General features: G+C 22.7%; 5 protein-coding genes across 5 annotated transcripts; 1 reads left to right on the top strand and 4 right to left on the bottom strand. All coding sequences in view use genetic code 6, as the record gives it.

The window, feature by feature from the left end:
- Positions 1 to 938: 938 nt before the first annotated feature.
- TTHERM_00502250 (U2 small nuclear ribonucleoprotein A) lies at positions 939 to 2,194 on the bottom strand (the record flags this gene model as incomplete). Its single annotated transcript, XM_001022279.3, has 6 exons — positions 939 to 1,055; positions 1,122 to 1,301; positions 1,402 to 1,585; positions 1,785 to 1,855; positions 1,913 to 1,953; positions 2,113 to 2,194. 6 exons carry the CDS (start codon positions 2,192 to 2,194, stop codon positions 939 to 941), a joined length of 675 nt encoding a protein of 224 aa, XP_001022279.1.
- A 999-nt stretch (positions 2,195 to 3,193) lies between these two features.
- Positions 3,194 to 6,229, bottom strand: TTHERM_00502260 (hypothetical protein; the record flags this gene model as incomplete). The annotated part of the gene is made up of 4 exons (XM_001022280.3): positions 5,368 to 6,229; positions 3,731 to 4,688; positions 3,563 to 3,668; positions 3,194 to 3,502 (listed from the first exon to the last, which is right to left on the bottom strand). Exons 1-4 carry the CDS (start codon positions 5,873 to 5,875, stop codon positions 3,194 to 3,196), a joined length of 1,881 nt encoding a protein of 626 aa, XP_001022280.2. The 5' UTR covers positions 5,876 to 6,229.
- An 890-nt stretch (positions 6,230 to 7,119) lies between these two features.
- On the bottom strand, positions 7,120 to 14,042 carry TTHERM_00502270 (Ras family protein; the record flags this gene model as incomplete). The annotated part of the gene is made up of 10 exons (XM_001022281.2): positions 7,120 to 7,152; positions 7,430 to 7,514; positions 7,608 to 7,798; positions 7,860 to 8,260; positions 8,432 to 8,612; positions 9,270 to 13,379; positions 13,468 to 13,570; positions 13,642 to 13,719; positions 13,781 to 13,868; positions 13,964 to 14,042. The coding sequence occupies 10 exons, from the start codon at positions 14,040 to 14,042 to the stop codon at positions 7,120 to 7,122; spliced, it is 5,349 nt and encodes a 1,782-aa protein (XP_001022281.2).
- A 2,373-nt stretch (positions 14,043 to 16,415) lies between these two features.
- TTHERM_00502280 (ATPase, histidine kinase-, DNA gyrase B) lies at positions 16,416 to 21,140 on the top strand (the record flags this gene model as incomplete). Its single annotated transcript, XM_001022282.2, has 1 exon — positions 16,416 to 21,140. The coding sequence occupies one exon, from the start codon at positions 16,416 to 16,418 to the stop codon at positions 21,138 to 21,140; it is 4,725 nt and encodes a 1,574-aa protein (XP_001022282.2).
- A 771-nt stretch (positions 21,141 to 21,911) lies between these two features.
- On the bottom strand, positions 21,912 to 24,618 carry TTHERM_000502288 (hypothetical protein; the record flags this gene model as incomplete). The annotated part of the gene is made up of 4 exons (XM_012799250.1): positions 21,912 to 22,208; positions 22,264 to 22,461; positions 22,520 to 22,895; positions 22,955 to 24,618. 4 exons carry the CDS (start codon positions 24,616 to 24,618, stop codon positions 21,912 to 21,914), a joined length of 2,535 nt encoding a protein of 844 aa, XP_012654704.1.
- Between the last annotated feature and the right edge of the window lie 706 nt (positions 24,619 to 25,324).

The following is a 25,324-nucleotide window of genomic DNA, read 5'->3' on the forward strand; positions in this document are numbered from 1 at the left end:
AAAATAAAACATAAAAAAACAAAGTTCAAATAAAAATCATTTTATGGAATTTTATTTCAAGGAAAAGAGGAAATATTCAACACTATTTTTACTTTTGGCTTTAATCATTTTTTATTTATTATAAAACCAAAAATATCATTTATATTTAGTTTTTATAAGAATTTTATTGCTATAATTTGGATAGTAAATATAACATTGTAACTCATAAAAAAATTTGATGAGATTTGATAATTTACTATGACCATTCTTTCTTTTTTTTTTTCAAAATAAATAAATATCTAGTTTTATAATAAAATTTTAACTTATATAAATAAAAAACAATTTTACTGAAAAGTATATACTTTAAATTAATTTATTATTCATTAAATATTTTTCCATATTAATTTATCAATCATTCCACAATAATAGCAATAAGAATTTGGTTTTTCCTTAAAAAATCTGTTTGTAAATATAAAATAGTAACAAACAAATTTGCAAACTCACATTTATTAACTAATTTATTAATTATTTAATAATTTATAATTTAAAAGATAATTTTAGATATAAATACATTCATATCTTTCCAGAAACAATCATTTAAAGATTATTAATTGACAATTTGAAATCAAACTTTGTTTAAAATTTTATTTTGATGTAATAAATAAACTGTTTCTAGAATTTTTGGTATAATCTAAATATTTTGAATTGATTTTTTGTTAAAATTGTAAACATTTTATTTATTTTGTGTATAAAATTAAAAATAAGAAAAATGATTTATTATTTATTCTTAATTATTTTTTTATTTAAAAACAATTTTAATTCTTTAAAGTAACTTATTTACTTACTTTCCTTATTAATTTATAAGCTAAATAAAATTTGAAATCACCAACAATTTAATACAAATAAATTTTTTTACTAGCCATAAAAATATATTAAATAAAATTATTTTTTAATTAATTTCAATTTAATTAAGAGAGAGTTTCTTCAAATAATTTGGCACTTTTTAATTCACCTGATTTTAATAGTAATTCAATTCTATTTATTTCTTCAGCAGTTTATGCATTTTCTATTAATTACTTTATAAATAAAAAATAAATATTTTGCATATGTCTATCTGTTTATCTATTAAAAAAATAATTTACTCTTATTTTTTCTTTTTTATCTTTAAATAGCTTGCCTTCCTCTTCTTCCATCTTTTGCTTTTCACTATCAAAGTCAAACTTAGCTTTAGCTTATTCTCTTTCTTTTTATGTAACTTTTTAGAAATCAAGGAATCTTAAGGTTGGTATTCTAGAAATAACATAAAGTCTGTAATCAGGAGCCTAAAAATATAATAATTTTCAATAAGTTTTCTTTTCTTTAATAAAATAAATTTCACATAAACACAAAATAAATTTATTTGCTAATAATAATTTAAATTACCTAAGTTACAACGTTATTATAAAGTACAAGTCTTTTGAGATTCTTGCAGTTATATAAATGGTCGATTTCTTTTAAATCTACAATTCTATTATTCATCATACACAAATTTTCTAGAGAAGGTAAAGAATCACCTATGTTAGAGATTTTTGAAATTTTATTATTATTTAAAATCAATGTCTTTAATCTAATTATTTTAGGATTTTAAATATCAATTAATATAATTTCTATTAATTATTCTTTATTTCCATAATTAATATGAAAAATTAATAAGATTTTTGTTCTTTGCTACAATAAGTATTGAATATTATAAAAACATTTATTATAACTAAAATTTAAAGCTATTCTTTGCTAACAAGTTAAATATATATTATAAAAATTAATACCTTAAAAGGATAGAGAAGTTTCCAAGCTTTTTAATTTCATTATCACTCAAATCAATGCAATCAAAGAAGTCCTTTTTAATGTCATAAAATATTCTTTTAGCTTTAGATAAATTCAATCAGAATATTACCAAAGTTGCACCCAAGTTTTCGATAACGTATATTTTTAAACCTATTAATGTAGATTAATAAAAAATTTAAATTTATTGCACAATTTAATTTGCATTTTCTTAATATAAATTAATGTTTAATAGAATTAATTGATCTGATTAATATATATTTATATTTTGAAATGCTATGAAACTCAAATATTAATGATAATTATATCAACCTTTCAAATCTAATTGTCTTTCATTTAGTGGATTAATAGTTTATGAAGAGTTTTATATTAATTCTGCTGTAATTTTGCTCATTTAACTTAAAAAATCTATTAAATTATTCCTATTATCTTATTTTTAAACAGAAAGCTATACGCTAATAATATATTTAATTAATTACAAACTAGTTTCTATGAATTTAATTAAATATCTTTTTTATTTAGATACTGAAATTTTGCATTCATGATTCTATTAAATAAATAGTCATAGACAATATTATTTTAATTTGTTAATTTTTTAACGCAATAGCCAACTTTTTCTTTTCTTCACAGGCATACATAGTTAATGATTTTACATAAAAGTTAACTTGGTTTTCTAATAAATCTAAAATATTGCATAATTTATATGTGCCTACCTACCTCTCTATAATAATTTCATAAACAGTAATTATTTTAAACAAATTTTTTAAACATTAAGCATTCAATTTAATTAACGTAATAAAAATAGCATTTTAAACAAGATAATTTTATGAATTAAGAAAAAAATTTCAGTATGAATTAATTTTAATCATTAAATACTTATTTAATTAGTTGAGTACTTTAATAATGAATAAATTAGATAATATTTGTGACAATAATTAAGATAAATAATCTAATTACAAAATTAGCATAGAATATATAAAAAATGAAATTATGGAAAAGATGTGCATGCTAGTTGATTTAATGTAATATATTTGAGAAAATTGATACAGATCTTAAATAAATATGAACTAGCTATGTTATTTTAAATACTATTTTAATAATTATATAGTTAATTAAATTATTTTTTATTTATAATATATATAGTTCATTATATACTAATTAATTCTTTATTTCTATCCAAAAATTTATATTTTAAAACATTGTTATTATTGTTTTTATTGTAGTTATTATTATTATTAAATTTCTGAAATAATCATTTTTTTTTAAATTATTTTTGCACACAGAGGAAGTTTTTAGTTAGAAGTAAAAATGGTTAATTGTATTTGTTTAATTTCATCTTTTTATAAGATTCAATTAAATCAAAATATAATAAGTATGAAGCTCATTTATTTCTTCATTATTGTTGTAGTTCATTTAAATTTTATAACTTGCTTTAAACTGAAATTGTTGCAGATTGAGATCTATTGTTTTAAATATCCAAGGAGCAAGAGGAACCTTCTTTAGAATTAGCTGTGCATAGTTTCTTAGAGGGCTTTGCACCTTCAACTTCACTAAGATCGTGATTACTAGGTTCATCTTCTTCTTTGAGTTGGTAAGAGATAATTTTACTTATGGGTTAGAAAATTTCTTGAACATTTGCACAATTTGATATTTTTGTGATAATATTTTTCAATATGGTATTCTCAGATTCTAATTCTTAAATCTTTTTATTTTTTAAAAATATTAATTAATTTTATGAAATAAATGCAATAAAGCTCATTACTTTCTTTTCAAGTAACTCCTACTTTTCAAGGAGAGGGCCGATTTATTAAAGGGCTTCTCTTTTTTTCTTTTGTGATTCTTTTGCAGAGTTTCTATTTCTTCTTATGCTATTAATTTATATATGAGTTTTGTTTAAAATCATTATTAAATTTACAAAATTTTAATTTACCATTAACACTTTTTGCAATCACATTTTTCATCTCCATTGAAGACACATTTATTTAAAAGCTTATCAATAGTCTTAAGATAGTAATTAGAAGATTCATTAGAATTATTGGCAGCTTAGCCATTAGATTGATTAGCTCCTGTCTAAAGTTCTTGGTTGAAGTTAACATTTTTTAGGAAGAATTAAATAAATTCTTCTTAATGAACAAGATCTAACTCAATGCGAATAATTTCAAGAAGAGTAAAAACAATTTTTGAATTAGTGTTAGAGTGAATAGAGTTAACTTTGGATAAGAAATTGTGCTTTTCAATTGATTCATTCTATTCAAAGATGTCATTACATAAGTTATTTAAGAAATTCTTAAGATTAGTTTATTTGAAATCACCCATTAACTTAAGATAGCTTTAAAGGAGTTCATCTTCACGGAAGTTCAACTTAGATCGAGAGGAACGTTTAATAAAGCACACAATAGTATTTTACTTTTCAAAGTAGGAGACAAGTTAGTTAATAGAGGCATCAAATTAATCATGGAAACTTTGACGGCTTATCTTGTAAATTTAACCTCCAAATTACTAAAAGCATAAATTGCCATAAATTTCATTGCTCTTTTGTTGGGCCAATGCGCGTCTTTAAGCTTCAGTTGCTTTGTTATTTCCCTATGCTTCTACAGAATTATTACTAGAAGATTAGAGCATTTAGTAGAAATTATTTAGGCTTCCAAGAGTAATCATATTTTGTTTGTCAGCGAAGAAGGAGAAAATCATTTCAGCGACTTCCTACTTGAAAATAAGCATTTAAGATAATTCTTTATAGTAATTATCTTGTATTTTGTCTTCATATTGGAATTATTTTTTATTGATAACTTGAGTGACCAATTTCCATACGCTTTCTTTTAAAATTATTTTCATAGGATTCTCAATTAATTCATTGATAATAGTCAAGTCTCCTTATTCCATAGTTCCTATTAAATAATAAAAGAAATTTTAATAACTTAATCAGACTTACATAAAGCCTCAAATTAATTAAATTATTTAAATATTGATCATTCATTTATATATTTATTCAACTCTCCAAAAAATCTTTTCTTTTATTTAATAATGCGTATTGAACATTCATTCATTATCTTAAATTTTAATTAATTTTTGAATTTTTGTATCTTATTAATTTCACTTAAATCTAGTATTATCATACAAAATCCTTACAATTAAACTTCAAAAAGGTTATTCATCAACCCAGATTTTATTGCTTCTTAATAAAATTGGATTTTTGTTTGTTAATTTTTGTACACATATAATATCAATTTTTTTATTTTTTAGTAAAAATAACCTGCTAAAAATATTTTTCGCTCCATTGAAATGTATACAATCATTATATTTATGCTTAAGGGGATTGGAATGATATTAAGTTCTAGCAGAAAATTTAATTGTTTATGGGTATAGTTAAGCATAGAATCCATGTTATTTATCATCCTTAAGCTAAATTTTTAACTAAGCAAAAGTGAGAAAAATCAATGAATTGATTGAGATGTCTCTAAAATTAAAATAAATTTGGAAAATATATAGAATAAAAAGAGAAAGTAAATAAATAAAAGAGAGTCAAATAATTAGATTCTGTGTATTTTGTATAATTTTTTTAATTACTTTGCAAAGAAGAGAGAGTAATTGTTCCAATTAATTTTATGAAGTTAGGGAACTAAAATCCAGCAAAGTAGTCAGTTAAATTTTCAAGCTTTTGCTTCTTTTTTAAAACTGCATCCAAATGGGATTCTAAGTCTTTCCCAGCGAAAACAGCTTGATAAAACAAATTTTAATTGAATAATTCTAAATCGATGCCAAGCTATTAAGAAGCAGCTACGTTTTAGATTGGATTTAAGGCCTAAATACTTTAATGTTAAATTGCTTGTGATTGAGGCTGAGGGATAATAGGAGCAGTAATGCTTGCGGGAGATTTTTAAATTTAGAATTGTTATTGTTGTTAGAGTTTTATTTGTTGTTAAGATGGTTGCTATTTAATTTATTAGGGCTGTTGTTATTGCTATTCAATTTATTATTAAGTTTATTAAGCTAGAAGCAAAAGTTAATCTTATTGAGAAAGCAATTTTGGGATTTAGAAGAGTGAAAAAGCACTCTTAATGTTTGAAGGAAGCATTTTTATTTTATTTTGGTAGTAAGTAATATTTATAAACTTAAAGCTGTGATGGCGATGATGAATCTTTTCAAGAAAATACCGATTAGAGATGGATAAGTTCTTAAGAATGAAATTCTTTTATAGGAAGTATTATTTTTTAAGAGGGCAGTTATAATAGTATTTTTATCCCTTTTGTGATTTTTCTTTTTTGTTTTAGATAATTTTTAATTTTTATATTTGATAATAATTGTCTTTAATTTGTTTTTTGTTTATGAGCGAATAATTATTCTTTGAACAATTTTTTTTTCCTTGAATCTAATTTCTAAATATAATGAATGCAATGAATTAGACAGAAAACTGGCTTTAAAAGTGATTCAATTAATTAATTAAATAAATTTCTTAATTCTTTAAGATTTTGACACATATAAATTAATAATTCTTCTTGCTTTCTTTTAACAAAGTGTTTTTTGCTATTAAACCTACCCTCTAAATCTTACAAATAAATAAGCGCAAATTGTTAGATTGAAACATCTGTAAGTAAAATATATTATCCATTTGTTTTTAAATGAAAATATTGGCAAGTATTTTGATAATCTATCTAAATACTATGTTTTTCAAGGATATAAATAAATGCAAGACAAAAAAATACTCTAATACAATTAATTTTCATATAATGAAAACTAAGTTTTGTTGATTTGATGAAAAGAATTTAAAAATACATTAGAATTTTACACAGTTACATTTAAAACAATCTGGCTCTGTATAAATTTAAGTAATTTGTTAAATAATAAAACTAAATAAAAGGAAATTTTAAAAAAATAAAATAAAAATAAGCTTAATTGCTATTATAAAATGAAAGAAAATGAAGAAGATTGATAATTATAATATAATTGAGTTTTAATATATATTAAATCTAAAAAGGGGTATTGCATACAAATTAATAAATAAAAAAAGTATTGATTGTGACTTTTTTGTATGCTAAATTACGTAAAAAAAAGTATAATTCAAATATAAATGCTGTCTTCTCTATATTACGTCTTTCTTCTGATTGCATAATATTAAAATATACACACATAACATTTTTTTAATTTACCATTCCAAATTTTGGTGTATAATATTTATTTAAATTAAGTTGTTTCAAGATTTTTTCCTTTAATTTTCCATTTTGCACTAATTTTATTCCTACAATCATCTCATCAACTTCTATCTAATTTTTTTACATTAATTTTATGCCTTTGCATTTATTTTTGTTTTCAACTTCTTCATCAAATAGCCTGCCATTGATTCTCTAAAAAATTCTAATTTATAAATTGATAAAATGTAAGAAATTAATGTTTCTCCTTTTTAAAATAAGTATCATTATTATTAATCATCATCATTTCATAAAAAAAGGGGGAGTAATAGCAATTTTTTTTGGAGAGGACTCCAAAATCTGATTAAAAAATTATAATATTTAATGCTTTTTGCTTGCTTCTTTTCTTTTAAAAAGTTAAAATTTATTATAAAAAAATATATTGATCACTTTTTTTTAAAATTTATAAATATTTTGCTAATGAAATGGTTGAAATTTCTTACCTTATATGCACTCTCCAAAGTTTTAAGAATTTTTTAATATGCATTACTATTAAGCTAATTGTCAGTGGCTACTTAATATGCAAGTCTTTTGTTTAAATTTAAATATTGGTTAGTTTTGGTTTATAAATCATCAGAATTTAAATGTTTCTAGTAAAAGAAAGGAATGCAAATGAATTACTGCTTTAAATTGTCACCTTCTCTAACAATTATTTTAATATAATCTCCATTCCCTTTGTCTAGATTTACTCTAAACAATTCTGTCTATCCTTTTTCTTAAATTTATTACGAATTATAGTTGATTGGACTACTACTTATTTTGTTTTAAGGGGTATATATATTTTATGGACTCAAATTTGAAAGTTACTCTGCCTGTATTTATATTAAATGGAAAGAAATTATTAATATTAAATTATCAACAATAACAATTTACAGAATAATATCCTTAAATATCTTTGAAAGATTTCTACTAAACATCATTATAAGCAGTTTATACAGATAATCTTTATGTCTTTTCTTTCAAGCTTTATTAAACCCTATATTCATTTTAAATCTATCCTATTTTCTCGACTAAAAAGCTAATTTTATTCTTTTTTATATTATATGTATTTATAAACGAAAAGGCTAATTCATAAGGGTCATCATTTTCTCTTATACGAATAGTTGCTTATTTTTTACTATTTGGGTTCAATTCTACTGTTAATTTCCCTATTATTTCATCTTTTTTACTATCATTTAATCCCATTTTTTGTTTTTAAGGTAGAGGATTTAAAATATTTTCTCTTAAATTCCTATCTCTAATATATCGATCTATGGCATCTTTTTCTTTGAGTTCTAATTTAAGTAAAAAAATATTGAGCTTAAAGAAATAAATTACAAGTGAATTTTCAAAATCATAAATTGTAAGTTAAGAAAGAAACAGACAATTGTTTTCTTAATTTTTTCTCAAATTTAATAATTCAAAAAAAGTAATAAATATAAAAAATGTATTTTAAAAACATTTACTTTTATCTTCGATTTCTTCTACTATTTACTGAAGCGACTGAGTGTAATCATTTATACGTTTTTAAATAATAGCAGCTAAGTTCTTCATTTGAGATCTTGTTATCATTTTCTAAAGAGACATACATATTCTTTCTCCAATAGTAAAGGCAGTATCATCTGAATATACTTTTACTTCTAAATCCTAATGTTTTATATTTTAATCAATTTTTTTTGAAATAAAAAATAACACACTAAGTAAAAAAAAAATTGTTCAAAGTCAAAGAGAAAAAAAAAGGAAGCTATTAAATTTGTTCTATGGTTTTTATCAGTTTTTGTGCTATATTTGGTTTTTTGTTTAAGTCATGCATTTATTTATTAGTGGGGGTCGGATAAATAATAAAAATGATAGAGGAATAAGCTTAATAAAATTATAAAGAAATGATTAAATGTAATATGAATGAGTGAATGATACTTTAATTACTTTGAATGACACTTTGATACAAAACAATTATTAAATAAAAATTTTTCTTTCACTTAGAAATTGACAATTTTCAATTTTTGATTAAAAAAATGGGAAAAAGAAACAAATAAATTTAAAATAGAAGAATAAAAAGAATTTTTTAAAAAAAAAGATAATTTCTTTAATGACGAAAACAGTGAATTATCTTCACTAAAATTATGATTTCGTTCGTCAATAAATAAAAAGATGTCAATTCAAACATAAAAATTATTTGTCATTCATAATATTAAATTTAAAAATTGTCTATTATTAAGATTGAATTTGAATGAAATTTAATAAATTTTATTCCCTATTTCTCTAAGTTGTAATGAAAAAGAAAGAATTTTATTGAAATTATACCTGACCATCAAAATCAACATTTAATGTTATTAAATCTTTATGCTTTTTTGTTTGATAGGAGCTTGGACTTCTACATCCTCTTATATGAGACTTATATTGATCATAAATATTATGTCTATAATTTTAATCAGCCGAGCTATAGTTATTTAAAAACTCATCTTAAGTATAGAAAACTTCTACATCGTTAGCGCTGTTATTTGTTAAAAACTAATCTACTCCCTCCTAACTCTCAATTGAAGAAGCTAAGTCTCTATTTAGAATGGTGTTACTTGTATTTATTCCTCCTTTTGTTCCACTGCTAAATCCTCTTGAATTAAATTTACTTGCAGGACTATAAAATTAAAACTTTGGCTAGCTAAAATAATCACTTTTTGGAGTTGTTTTTTTTGATAAATCAACCTTAAAGACTTATGGAGAGTCAAAATTTTTTAATTGCTTTGCAGATAAACCACTTAAATTTGATAATTTTTGTTTTTTTTTTTCCTTTTAAGTATAATTATTCATTAAAGAAGTCTCTATAGCCGGCACACCTTTTGGTGTAACCTTAAAATTAGTAAAATTATTGCTTGCTTAGTCATGAAGTGTTCTTTTCAATTCATTGTACATATTATTTTCATATTATTAGATCGAATTATCTTAGTCCAAGCTTGGTTGTATTTATTAATTATCATTATTTTTTTAGTATTAATATTAATCACCTTCTAATTTATCTTGAGGAGGAGTGTATTATTAAAGACTTAGCTCTTAAGGCTTATTTTTTTATTCTAATTTTAAATGAACTTTTTTAATATTTTTTTAATTTTAGGGAGTTTAAAATGTTTTTTGTATTTCTTGTTAACTTGGCACTTAAGGGCTATTTTAATTATATCCTTAAATGTTTTATTAATTATTTCTATTTGAACTATATTTTAATTATTCATTTGAATCATTTTTGTGTAAAGTACCAGATGCTCTTCCTTCTTTTTCAAGCTGTTTTTACATCTAATCATACTCTTAACTTTCAATTAAAGGATTTTTTATATCTAAGTTATTTAAGTGAGTAAATGTATCACTCTTTTTATCTCTTATATTAATCTAGTAGACATTTTAAGTATCGTTCTATTCATCAATAGCTTCTACTTCTTATGGAATATAATTTAAATATTGCATATCTTTTTCTTTTTAATAAGAACTTAATGATTATGAAGCTAATAACTACTTCTTATCACTTGTTGTTAAGCTATTTATCAAATGGGTATTTTGATCATTCAAACTCACAGCTTAATCTTACTATATACTTTGATAAGGTTTTTCCAGTTTATTTTTAGGTGGAGTGCTAAGCTGCACTAGTTACATTCTTACATCACTAAACGACTCGTCTTCTTCATCTTAACTTTTAAGCTACTTGCTTTTTCCGACATTACTAGCTTAACCATATCTGATCTAATTAGATTAATTCTTTTGATTTATTTGGTCTTCTTCGTTACTTTAGTTAAATGTACTCTAAGTAAATCTAATATTATTTTCCTTTTTTTTTTCTGTGTATAAGATGTCAGGATTCACAACAACTTTTTCTTTAGTCTAAAGCATTTTATCACCAGCAAATTTAATATCCGAAAAAAATTCACTATCATCTTCATCATTCATATTTTATTAAGTTGTAGATTAATTGCCATCTCCTTAAATTATTTATTTTATTTAATTGTCGAGATCTTCTAATTATCTCTGAGTATTGCTTCGGCTATTTTTATCATTTATGTTCATTTACTCAAGCTGAAGAGGTTTTCTGATAATTTCAGATTTTAAATTACTTAGATCTGATTTGCTTTATCGGTATCTTTCATCTTCGTTTTCATCGTCACCGTGGCAGTTTGTTAAATAACTTTAAACCATAAGAGATGGGATTTTTGGATCCTTATCATATGATTCCCTAACAGGAGCTAGCTTTTAATAGTTAGTTGGAGTATAGTTATCATTTTCATCTACAAGTTTTCTTTCAAATGAGCCAATCATGTTGTTTTTTTATCTATTATATTTGTTTGAGTCTTTTTGAGAATTTGAACTTAATTGATTTAAGCTACCATACTAGCCGTTACTATATTTTGAGCTATCATTTTAAGCATTCTAATGACTAAAGATAGGAGTTTACTCTTAAATTACTTCAGATTACATCATATTTTAAGCCTACTGCTTTCTGTTATCTATTGAAGCATTAGTGATACTTATTGAGTATATCGAATTTTTATTTCCAAATGTACCAGTTGAATCAGTATTCATGTTGTTTGATTCTTTATGTTTAGGAACTTGTAAATTGTTTTCTACTAAATTTGCATTTAGCTAGTGTTCATTATAACTTTATTGGTTATCAGATCTAAGCCCATTATTTGTATTATTTACATGTTGTATTTAACCTTGGTTTAAGTTATTATTTTAATTTTTATTATCTTAAAAGTTTTATTGTCTGTTTATCTAGCTTTAATTTTATAAATCTGTTCCTAATTAATTATCTGCAATGGCTATCTGATTTTGTGAAGGTTATATATTTGTTATGCTATTCTAAATTGATTTATTGGATAAACTATTAGTTTCTAGATCTTACAACTTTTACACATTTTAATTTTAATTAATATTTTGTTTGATATATTTACTATTTTGTGCGTCTTAATTTGAATTTTGTTATATTTCTTTATTATTATGCTAAAGTAGATGTTAATCATTTTAATCACTTATTTATGAATTTTAGCTTTTTTAAATCAGTTTATTAGATTCTTAGATGTTGTTAGATTCATTAGTCTATGAATGCTGCTGATCATTTGTTTCCAGTTGAGCAATAGGTTTAGGAACATTTTATACTTTTTAAACAGATTCAATAAGTGGAATAGAAGCATTTGAATTTTGAGATAAACTTGAATCAACTCTAGATTTGTTAGCTTTACTTTTTTCAAGCTCTTTTAATCTCTTTAAATTTTTTTGAAGTTCGTCTATTTTGTTTAAATTAGACTTTCTTTACTACTTTTGTGGAATTTCTTCTTTTTACTTTAGTAAATTATCTTATTTCAAATTTTGTGATGCTTCTAATACTACCTTTTTTGAGGCTTCTTCCTAGAATTAATTACTTTAATTTACATTTTAGTCTTATTATTAAATAGGTATTTTTTAATTTAGTTGTGTGTCTATTTTAATATCTGCTATATTATTCTATTTCATATTCAAGCTATCTTCATTTAAATTTAACTTATTTATTTCAATTTAATGTTGCTAATTATCTTGATTTTATACGATTTCATCCTTCTAATTTTATATTTAACTAGTTTAAATTGGGTTAGGATTTGGTGAAAATGTTCCTTTTAATTCGTTTTATTACTTATTTTAATCTTGATCAGAAGCAATAGCTTCGCTAATAGTATTTTGTTCTTATTATTAAATATTGTTTTCTATTTTACTTTTTTACATATTTTCTAGTTTATTTGATTAATTTTAATTGTTTAAATCTTTTTTAAATGAAAGAAAACCCAATTCTTAATTCGGATTATTGAATGAATAAACTAGTATATTCTCCTCTAATATATCTTTTGAATTTTTCTACATTTTAGATTTATTTGGAGTTTGTTCATTTGATTCTTATTAACCTATTTGAGAGATTTAATTATCTGCCAATAAGCTATTTTAACTACTTAATTGCTTATTTAGATTTCCCTCTTTTTCTTAAGCTTTATGAATGTTTATCTCTGAGCTAGTTTATGATTTCAGAGAAGGTTATAGTACGTTTTATATTAAATTTTTTAATCCTTATGCTTATTTTTATTCAAACTCTTGCTTTTTCTTTAAATTTTCTTCTATAATACTTGGTGGTGTTTTAGACCTTTCTCTTAAAATTTCAGGAATAACGTTGCTTTATGAATTTTACTCTTTTAATTATAATTCAACTAAGCTCTGAGTTTCATTTTTAGGAGTGCAACTTACTCCTTCTTCTCCGTTTTAAACATTTTACAAACTTGCTTATTTCTAAATTTTTTTTATTGTCAATGCTGTTCTACTCTTTAAAAAATTTAGAAAATATTCTATTCCATCCTTCTTTTAGCTAGATACTTACATACAAAATAGTCCATTCTCAACTGCAAATTTATTAGCCTTCAGTATTAAAATAAATAAAAAGTTATAAAATCTTATTTTTTATGTGAAAGGTTGAAGTAATCAATATCATTAAAATATTATTTACATCATGAAATTGTATTTATCTAAAATCCTCTAAATCTATTTTATTTCCAACCATAAAGACATTACATTTTTATTTATCAATACAGTCTGCTATTTATTGATACCTAATGATGAATTATAAATCAATTAAAGAATATTCATCAATTAATTCTAAAAATAAAGACATTTAATTTACTTTTATATTGCCTATTAATATGAATCTATGCTTGTTGTATCAAAGAACAAAATAATTCCTATTGATTGTTGAATCTTGCTTTAATAATATTTAAAATAGTAAAACTATTCCTTTTTAGTATTTATGCTAAAATATTTACTCTTATTAATTCAAATGCAATTTAAATGTATTTGATCCATTCCCTTTTTTATCTTGAATAACTAATTTATCATGGTTATCACTTTTACCTGTAAAAAAATAATATTTTTATTTGAATTTAAACAAAATAATGTCAAAGTTTATTAAATAATGTGTTTTTTCAATATGTAAAACATATATTTACATATTGTGTTTAAAAATGTCTTCAACCCATCGCCTTTAGAGCTAAGTATAGTTAAATTATATTCATTTAAGTGCGCCATAATATTATAGAGCTTCAATAAAATATATATAAAATGCTAAAAATTTTATCTTTGTCAATCCCTATAAATGAATATAAATAATATTAAATCTGATGACTTTTGAATATTTTTTATTTATCAAATTATTATGATATTATTTATGGTTAAAAATTGTGGTATAGCATAATTTTATATTTTTAATAAAGTAAATAACAAGATATTTACTAACAATCAAAATACTTAATTTAAAATCGATTAATTATTCATTGTTATTTATTTATAAATTATCTTTCAATATTTCACTTTTTTATTTATTAATTTATTAATATTTTTTGATAAGTTCTATAATATTTACGATCATTTTTTTTAGCTGTAAAATTCTATATAGAATTCTAAGAAGTCAATTACTTTATTGATTTTTATCCTTTCTTTTTTTAAGTAGCAATCAAAACAATTATTATTAGGTAATTTGGTGGTATTATTATTCAGAAGATAATCTTATCAAAAAATAAATATACAAACTTCTTAGAAATCGACAAAAATATAAAAGAAAATTATAAGCATATTAAATATATTTGTACAATCAGATTTGAAGTAATTTTTAAAGATGTAAATAAATATTACAAATGAAAAAGTTCAAAATATTTAATTTTAGTTGCGTTAAATAAAATTTTAACTCATCAATTGCTTGTTAAAATATTATTTTTAAAATTTTTAAATGAAATATCTCCTTATCTAAAATGTAATTTTTTGTAATTAATTTTGTATTATTATATGATTACAATCAAATACTTGTTTTTCTATTTAAATAATTAAAATTAATTATCATAAAATTTGTTATATTTATCTAAGCGTACTATTCAAATTAGTTTATTTAGCAAATTAATCTAAAAAAAATTTTCATTACCTTTTAAAAAAAATAAATTTAAAATTATTAACAAATTAAAATAATAATAATCAGTTTTTCATAGCTTATACAGTTAGGAATCATATTAGTTATAATTAAAAATTATTCTTACAATTATAACTGGCTGTAAAATTAATTAGATACACTATAGAAGTTTTTTAATGGTTTGATTTTTGTTATCACTTTGTTAATTACTTAATCACTAGATTATTCGTGTAAAAATACATCACTTAAGTATATTTTTTTAAAAATAATTTCAGAATTAATTATCCAAAAATACTGAAAAGCACAAATGTATCAATTTTGAATAGAAAATAATTTTTCAAAAGGTATTCTTTTTAATGTAATATTGTCATAAAATAATAAATATATTTATATAAAAACAAGAAGATTTAATTTTAAACACATTTAGTAGCTTTTTTAAAGCAAAATTGATCACACATATAATTAATTTACTTTTTGGCAGTATGTATGATCGTAAGCTGCTAATTGCAATATTTTAATGAGAGATCCAATAAGCATAAACTTTAACGATGAAATTGATAAACATCAAAAGATTTTAATTAAGGATAATTTTTTGATCGAAATATTGATTCAATAGATTAATTAGATAACACAAACATATACAAATTAAATTGTAAATCAATTAAATTAAAGACTAAAACCAGAAGATTTTATAGCAAATTGAATAAAGAAACAGAATTAAAAATTATAGAGTGACTCTTTATCATTATCAGAAAAGTAATATTTTAAAAAGTAGAAATAGGGAGGACCTATAGCATATTTTACAGCAGTTAATAGGAATATTTAGAAGAAAAAAGAGCACGCATAACTAGAAGATAAAAATAAATATGATTGGAAAATATTAGCTGAATTTTCTTGAGTAGGATCTTCGAGAAGCGTTTCATACTCGCTAAAAGCCGATTTAAAAAAAATTAAATTTTCTAAGTAGCCTTATCTTATTTATAATTTAGTTCATTTTATCGATAAGATTGGCTGCTTATGATAAAGATTTTCACTTAATATTCATCTCAACAACAATCTGTTTTATTAGTTTAATTGCTAACATAAAGTATCCAGAGCTGTCGCAGCTTCTTATTATTATTTAAACTATCATTCTAAATATATCTTTTTCACTTTCCGACTACTAAGATTTTGTTTTTTCTCTGCTCGAAAATAAATCTGAAATATTTCTTATTGGGCTTGGATATGGCCACTTACACTGTATTATTTTTTAATCTCTTTAAAATTGGTATATAAGAGGAATTACAGCTTTTGCTGTTTGTTTTATTGGATTTTTTTGGAGTTACAGTCCAATAAATTTAAAGTTTACTTACCTTGTACCACTGTACCTATCAACAATTTTTTTAGTGATAGCCTTCTATTTGTGGGAGAAGTATGAGAAAGAAAATTTTTGTTTGTTATTTTTATAGAATAAGAGTTTAGCTGATTGGTAGAAAATTATAAAAGAGAACATCCCTTAATCAATGGTATTTGTCACATTTCCAAAAAAAAAAAAATAAAATTCAGAATAAGCATTGAGCAAAATATCACTTAAGCATAAAATAATTAATTTTTGTAGTAAGATTATACCTGAAACATTTAAAACATAAAAGTCTAACTTAAATACTCCTAACTCAGAATTAAAGTATAGAATCTAAAAAGAATAGACTGTTACTAAATTGGATACAAATATCAGAAACAGCACAGAAAACAGTAATAATAACTAGATCATTTATAAAAAACTAGAAAATAGTGGATTGGTTTTTAATTTTGTAAATAAAAAATTTTATGATCAGTTTCAAATCAAAGAGTGGGTAGATACTTAAAGAAAAAGTATCTCTGAAAATACAATTAATATGAATTTCCAATACTCCTTTGCTGATCTAATTCATATGGAAGATTTTTAACAGTAAAAGGGAAATTGGATTTGCTCTGAGTCTCCTTTACACTAAATATTATTCAATAATATATTTAAGAATATTATTGTTTCACACCCTAATCCAAGCCAAAACGACTCCAAAACATTTATGGATTTAGATAATACTGCTGATTTTACTTAAAATTCCACAGAATCTACCTGCACCTTAAGCGACTATTTGAAGTAATTTATAGAAGATAAATAGAATGGAGAAAAAGATGGCTTAAACAATTTTATTACGAATCAATCTTCAAAAACAAAAATATAAAAAGATCAAAATAATTAGTAAAATACAAAATAATATTAAAAACCACTAAAATAATTAAGCTGTTTCTATAGGTAGCTATCACCTACTTTTTTATTGGGATAGTAACAACAATAGTAATCATAACAAATGTAACCAAAAGAAAATATTTAGTCTACTTAAGATAATAATAAATAGGATAATTTATAAATTAAAGAAGATATCTGCAATGTTGCTGAAGCTAAAGATTATGTCCTTGAAAATCAAAAACCTTAAAATTAATATTAAAAAAATAAAAATAACTCAATTTAAGATTAACGCTCAAAAATAATTACAGCAAATTTTGGAGGAGAAGATAGGTAGAATCTTAATACTTAAAATACAGTTGATGTAGAATAAGGTTAAGCCAAATTACTTTAGTCAGAGAAAAGGAGAAACGCAAGTAATGATTTTAAAAAGCATGAGATAAGCATAAATTCTCATATTAATAATAATTGTGATACAACTAAGAAAAATTAACATGAAATCATCTGTGCTTCTGAAGATACTTAAAGGAATACAGAGAGAGAAATGCTACTTCCAAGCTAATCAAACCTAAAAAACTTAATTAATCACATTTAAAAAAATAAATAATCTGAGGATAGACATTAATAAAGGCAGGTTTCTTTTCAAAACAGTCAAACTGAAAATAATAACTAATAGCAAAACTATTAATAATACAACAATCCTTCAGATTAAAAATAACAAAATGGGGTTAAGCAGGTAGATAACATAGATGGTATAGTTATAAATATTATTGACAATTAAAAGTAAGAAAATTGTTAAAATAGTAACTTTTAAAAACTGGAAGACTAGAGGAATAAAAATAATTAAGTATAATAGCAAGATAATGCTTTCTTTTTCGATACATAAATGGTGAGATGTCTATGGGGAAACGAAGAAGGAATTTTGCTCATTTTTAATGATATTAGCTTAAAAATAATTAATGAAAAATTACGTGAGATAGAACGATTTAAAGATAAAATGCTTTCGACTGTTACTCATGACTTAAAAACTCCTTTAAATAGCATAATTATGATCCTTGAAAACAGCTTTGAGCTAGGAGGACTAAATAAAAAATAAAGAAAAATTATTTTATAAAATTCTTAGATGCTTATGAGCTTAATTAATGATATTTTAGATTATTCATAGCTGAGGAGAGATAAGTTCAGGCTAATTATTGAAGAAATATGTTTAACTTAGTGTATTCTTGATGTACTTGATTTGTTTGAAATACAAGCTGAGTAGAAAAATATTAACATCAGTGCTAAATTCATTAATTTACAATAAGACTATATTATGCAAGATGAAAGAAGAATTAAACAAATACTCGTTAATTTGATAGGAAATGCTTTGAAATTCACCTAACAAAAGGGAAAAATAGAAGTCATAGTTAAGTAAAAGTATATTGATTGCATTCAAATCTCTGTAAAGGATACAGGAACAGGTATATCTGAATAAATCCAAAAAAAGCTTTTCTAATTTTTTAATACTTTTGATCACTCGGAAAGAGCAAATAACAGACATGGAATAGGATTAGGATTAGCTATTTGTAAATAATTAAATAATTAGCTAGGACCTTGGCATGAGATTAAGCTTAAATCTAAGGTAGATTAAGGATCGAAATTTACTTTTTGTATATACACAAATTTAGTAGAACATCAGTAAGTTGGTCAATAATACAACAATTAAATATCACCACTAAAATCTAAGGCAAATTATGATAATGCACACTTTTTCATGACAAGCAGCAAGTAAAAGCTAAGAGATTAAAGTAAATTAATAGTAGAAGGCTAAAACTAGCATTTAGGAGATGTAACTTTTACAGAACCATTAAAAAATCATATAAGCATACATAATAGCTAAGTAAATGTTTAGATAGTGCCTTCTCCAGTGAGCATAAATAAACTAACTCCTTAAGCTGGAAAGCAAAGCTAATTATTGTAAAGTATATCTCCTTATTCTTAAAAAAATGAGAATGGAATAGAAAAATCTCAAAAATCTGAATTTAACACTCAACAAGAATTAAAAAGTAAAAGTTAAAATAGTCCTAAAAACATGAATCACTTAAGCTAAGAAGTAAAAACAGATAATTTATATAATAAGAATAGCATTTCAAAACCTCTCTCAAGAGAAATTTAATCTAATTAGGTGCAAAGAAAAGTAGGAAACCAAAAAATAAATTCTATGATTGTTTTAAATTCATAATAATAATTAGAATAGCAAAACTCAACATCTTTTAGTAAGTATTTAGATCAAAAACATTAATTACTCTTACCTTTAAAAAGATCAATAAAAAGAGATTATATTATACTGAAAGGAAGTAGACATAAGTTATTAAATTAACAAAGAGCATATTCTTTAAAGCTGCAAACTGAAGAAGTCAATCGAAGAAAGAAGTCACTTCTCTTTTGTAAATCTTAAACTATAGATGCAAGAAAAAATTCAAAACGATTAACACACATTTAGCAAAGTATGGCAAACTAAGTCGAGGAATAACAGAAAAACAATAAGTTTTGCTCAGAGAATTGCTTGTTACACTCTTTTTCTCATAATCCTAATCAAAAATTATAGTCTGATACAAATAGTTGCCAACAACATTAACAAAGCTTAGGATATTAATTACCAGAAAATGTTATATCTAGCAAATTAATCAGGATTGGAAATTAAACTTAAACTACTTTGAATTTCAATAACTCCATAAACATTTCAGATTATAAAAAAATAGATAAGAGAAACAAAGATTCCTGCTGTTTAAATTATGCAAAAGATCAGTTTTGTATGTAAGGACTGTAAGATTTCAATAAAGCTTTTAATGATGACTAAGCTCAAAGGAAAAAAACAAAAAATATGTTTATTCGAGTAGCTCCAAAATTCTAAGAATAATAATCTTGTATAAAATAAAATCCATAACCAAAGTAAGATTTATAAGAATCATCTTTTGCCTTAGAGCATCGTTTATCAGAAAATTTTGGTGAAAATGATGAACTTTATAAAAATTAACAAACATTTAAATATTAAGAAATAAACATCCACCAATAAATTGACAAATAACACAATCTCCAAAATCAAAGCAAGAGCTTTCATGATATATAAATAGCTTAATCAATTCCTGAATTGTAAAATTAAGAAAATGGGATTTTTGTAAATAATCTAAGATATAACTATAATTAATTATCCAATAAAAAAAGCACCTATATTTTAAATAGTAAGTAGCAATAAGAAGACAAATAGTAAAATAAAATTGAATCATTTTAAAATCTACACAATTCTATTAATAAAATATCAAAATCTATTACTTAAAACAATACTAAAGAAATAAAAGATGTCAATTAAATTAAAATATATGAAGTAGGACACAAAATGGAAAATATTTCTCATAAAAGAGAAGAACAAAACGCAAATGCTGCGGACGAATGGAGAGAAGATGATGAGGAAATGTGTGAAGAAAGTGAAGAAGACTATGAAGAAGATTAAGTTTAGCATCATAACTTCAAAGAATTAGCAAGTAATTATAAGTTTATTGAGAACAATAACGAAAAATAAATGGTCTGGGTTTAAAATGACAGAAAACTGTAAGTTGAGATATTAAAAACCTTATTGTAAGACTATTCTAAAGTTCTTATTGCTGATGACTCTCCATTTAACATTTTCTGTTTGAAACAAATTTTAACTAAGAACATTAATCTTAACATTTTTGATGCTTATAATGGTAATGAAGCTTTAAATTCATACAAATAAAATCGGTAGCAAATCATATTTATGGATCTCAATATGCCAGTTTTAGACGGCTACGAATGTCTGAAGTGCATTAGATAATATGAAGAAGAAAATCATATAGAGGAGAAAACAAAAGTTATTGTAATTAGTGCCCAAGAATATGAACCATTTTTTAGTAATTTTGATGGATATTTAAGTAAGCCAATCAAACTAATTGATATGATAAATTTATTGTAAATATTTAGATAAAACCAAACTAATATATCTTCTTCTTAACCTTAAATTTGAATAAGATATTTTATCATTTAAAATGATTTAAATTATCTCTTTGCTGTAAAATAACCTAATTAAGCTTAAATTTAAATGGTTTCATAAAATTTTGATTTATTTTCGCTCATAATTTAAATAAATAAATAAATAAATATAAATATTATAAATTACTAATATTATATTTATTTTTTAATATATTTATAATTAAAGTCTTTTGTAAATTTGTCTATTTATTAAGATCAAATAAAAATGCTTATTAAATATTGTTTAGACATTAACTAAAATTAAATTATGTTTTGTTTAAAAAATAATAAATAAATCTTTCAGCAACTTTTAATAAATAATAACTTGTTTTATTTAAACTAAAAGAGTATTTTTTTTTGAAAAATCAGTTTATCCATTTTGAATTTAAATTATTTTTTTATATTTGCGTATATTTATGAATTAAAGAATATTTAGTCAAATACTTTTTAATAGAGGAACAAATGTATATCTATCAATATCAAGATTATAAAATAATTAAAATTGCCTGTAATTTTAGAAAATATATATATGAAATAATTTACAATCTATACACTTTTAGAAACAAAATAAATTTTAGTTTAAGCGTTTTTATATGTTTCTCTTTTGATCTATTTTTTATTTATTTATTTACTAACTAGTTTATTTTGAAGATAAACGTTGCTATTATAGTGTAACTACCATACAAATTTTATTATTTAACCTTAAGATTAGAGTGAATTTTTTTATTGAATTGTTTTGATTTTTCAATATATTAATATATCAAGCTCAAAAAGGAACACTTTTATAAGATACCTGATATCCTAATTCTGGGTTATATATTAAAACTAATTTAATTGGTGTTTTCTTTTTAAAATCACTGCTTCTCATAAAGCTTTCTACTTCAGGGAATATTTAATTAATGCTTGCCATAGTATAGCAACCAGTTTCTAAATTAACACCAGATAATATTTTTTTTTAATACAAATAATTTGAGTAATCTTCAATTTTTAAATCGTCTTCTTCACTTTACCCCTCTATCCAGTACAAATAGAAAATTCTTTAATAATTATCTTTAGGAATCATCTATTTATTTTAACAATTTAATTAAAATAACATATTTATAATTAAATAGTATTACTTGAGATAACTAACTTGCTCCTGTCGAGAAATCGATACTCTAAAATTCTCTTAATTTATCTTTTTATCTTAATATTTTGAGAGATGGAATCCATTTAATTTCATTCCATGGATGATTTGAATATACTTAGGTTTTTATAGAAATTGATAAGCTTCCTTAATCTGTATATTTTTTCATCTTTAAATCTCCTTCATAAACCTATTTTATAATAAGGTTATTTATTATGATCATTTTTTTGAAAATTTATTTATTTTACCTTTAAACAATTTCCTTCAATAGGATAGAGGAAGTTGATAAGCTTATCTTTAAACATGGGACTGTACCTATCATAACCTAATTTAAATGACTCAGATGGAATATTGTCATAAAATTTAATACTATTTGAATATAATTCTCTTTTTTGTTATTCGTTGAAGTCAAAAATATTTTCTATTGCCAATGAATTAAAATTATTGGTAGCTATACTGTCTCTTTGCTAACCTGTTGCAAAATTATATTCTTTATCTGGGTTATATAAAATTAGTTTTTTATTTTTTACTGTAGTTTCATTTTCATTAATTAAATTAGGCTCATAAACAGGAGACTCTTCTATAATATTGCTGCTGTTATTAACTAAGTTAGATAAGCTCTTCCTAAAACAAAGTAATTATTTTTAAGAGATGTTTATTTGTATTTTAAATAAGAAATTTACTTTTAAGAAACTTTATTGATGGTAGAATTTGAATCTTTATTCGATTTTTTTTTATTGTTTATTTTTGGTGACACCCAAGGATCATTTTCATCATCTGAGATAATAACAATAGCATCTTACTCTTTTTAGTAGCTGTTGCCATGATAATTTTTGTGATCTTTGTTACTGTATTTATTATTATAACTTTTTGATTAACTTCTCTAAAAATTATTGTTATACTCATCTTTGTTATATTTATTTTCTACACTTATTCCCCAATCATTGCCATAACTTGATTTGTTTTTGCTAAAATAGTTTTCATTACCATAGTCTTCTTTGTATCTTTTATTTCCATTTGAATAGTCCTTTTATTTAACTTAATCTTTTTACAAGCTTTCTAAAGTCCACTCTTCATAGCTTTCATCTTTTCTTTCAGTTTCTTGCTCTTTTTCTTCAATTTTACTATTTGGCATATTAGTTAAACCTTAGATCTATGCATTTAACATTTAATTTATTTAATCAGTGATATCGTCTTGATGTTAATTTGCTAAGCTTTAATATTTCTCTTCGCTTATTCTCTCCTACTTTATTCTGTATGAATTATCTCTTAAAGATGGATCTCTGTCACTATAGCCATTATTTTTATATTTATCTTAATTTTGATGATTCCTCTGATATCTATCTCTATCAGATTTATGCCTATAATCACTTTCACTATTTCTTCTATCATATTTTTAGTCATCATAATCTCTTTTGCTTCTATCATAATCTTTTTTATGCTTATAATCATCTTATTTATTATATTTATCATATGACTTTGATTTATGATAATCATTATTGTCTTATTTATACTTTTTTTCTCTACTTTATTCTATGCTCCTTTCTCTCTCTCTTTCATTACTTAAATTTCTTGCATAATCTTTGCTTATTTCTTATCTTTAATCACTACTCTTTTCTTATTGATTGTAAGCTTGTTTTGTTTATTAATAATTTGATTCATTTTAATCATTAACATTTTCTATGTTTCTACTTTAATGAATTGCAAAAGATCCACCAAACTAAGCTCTTATTTAATCTTCAATAAACATATCTAAATTCACTTAATTATCATCTTAATGTTCCTACTTTGTATAAATATTTTGCTCATCATTTCCTCCCCAATCCTCTTCAAAATCATTTTTGTTTTCTATTTGTTAATTTTAATCCAATTGCTACTACTAATCTTAATTATCTTATACTTATTTTTACTAAATATCATCTTCTTAATTTTATATTTCTTACTAATTTTCCAATTATTACTACAATTTTTTTTATTTTTTTAATTCTTTCTTTAATCTCTTTTTTTCTTCTTCTGAATCAGTTCCTCCTCCCCAATCTTCATCTTCTGGAGGAGGGCAATTATCCTCGTATACAAAATTATCTTTTTATTTTTAAGGTCTCTTATTAAATTAGTTGCTATCATTTCTATTATTTTTATAGTTTTGACCATTTCTTTAGTTTTTATTTAATCTCTTAACGCAATCTGAGATTTTATGTCCAACTTCTTTGCAGTAAAAGCATATTTATCTAAGATATGACAATTAATGGGTTAATAATATTAAGATAAGAGATTTTATACTAAATTGAGCCATCATATCCACCTCCATTATCCTTTCTCCCTCTATAATCGCCATGTTTCCTTTCATCTGAATATTTCATTCTTCTCGATTCTATTAATATAATTAGAAATTAAAATTGAGTTCTCAACAAAAAATATAATATCATTTTTTTAAAAGCTTTATTTACTCTTCAAAAAAATATTTCTAAAACCTTAAACATAAAAATGTTAACCTAAATATCAGTTGAAATTTTAAAATTGAAAAAGATTTACCTTGATAGTTAGACATTAATCTAATTTAAAATTTCTACTATTATATATTCGAACTTTTTTTTGATGAGTTTTTGGTTAATTAAGAAAAATTTGATAAGATTAACTTAAATCTGAGATTTTTTTTTTAATCGATGATGAATTTAAATAGATCTTTTTTATCAAATATCTACCGCTATTCCACATATGCTTTGAAATTTCTATATTAAATTATCACCAAATGCTTTGAATTGAATTATGTATAAAAAATGATTATAAGATTTCCTTTTTAAAGTTGAAAATACTTTATGCCTTCCTACTCTTCCATAATTACTTACTAATTAAATATAATACAATTGTAAACACTCATTCTTTTAAGGTTAAACAATCCTTTTACCATGAAATATAATTTTACAAGACAAAATATAAAAGATTTTTTTCAATTATTAGCTAAAATTTAATAAAAATAATTCAAATATAAATTGATTTATAATTAATTATATAGATAAATTCATTTGATTAATATTAAAAGTTCTATTATACAT

This window comes from Tetrahymena thermophila (assembly GCF_000189635.1).
Source record: "Tetrahymena thermophila SB210 genomic scaffold scf_8254487, whole genome shotgun sequence".
Classification (NCBI taxonomy): domain Eukaryota; phylum Ciliophora; class Oligohymenophorea; order Hymenostomatida; family Tetrahymenidae; genus Tetrahymena; species Tetrahymena thermophila.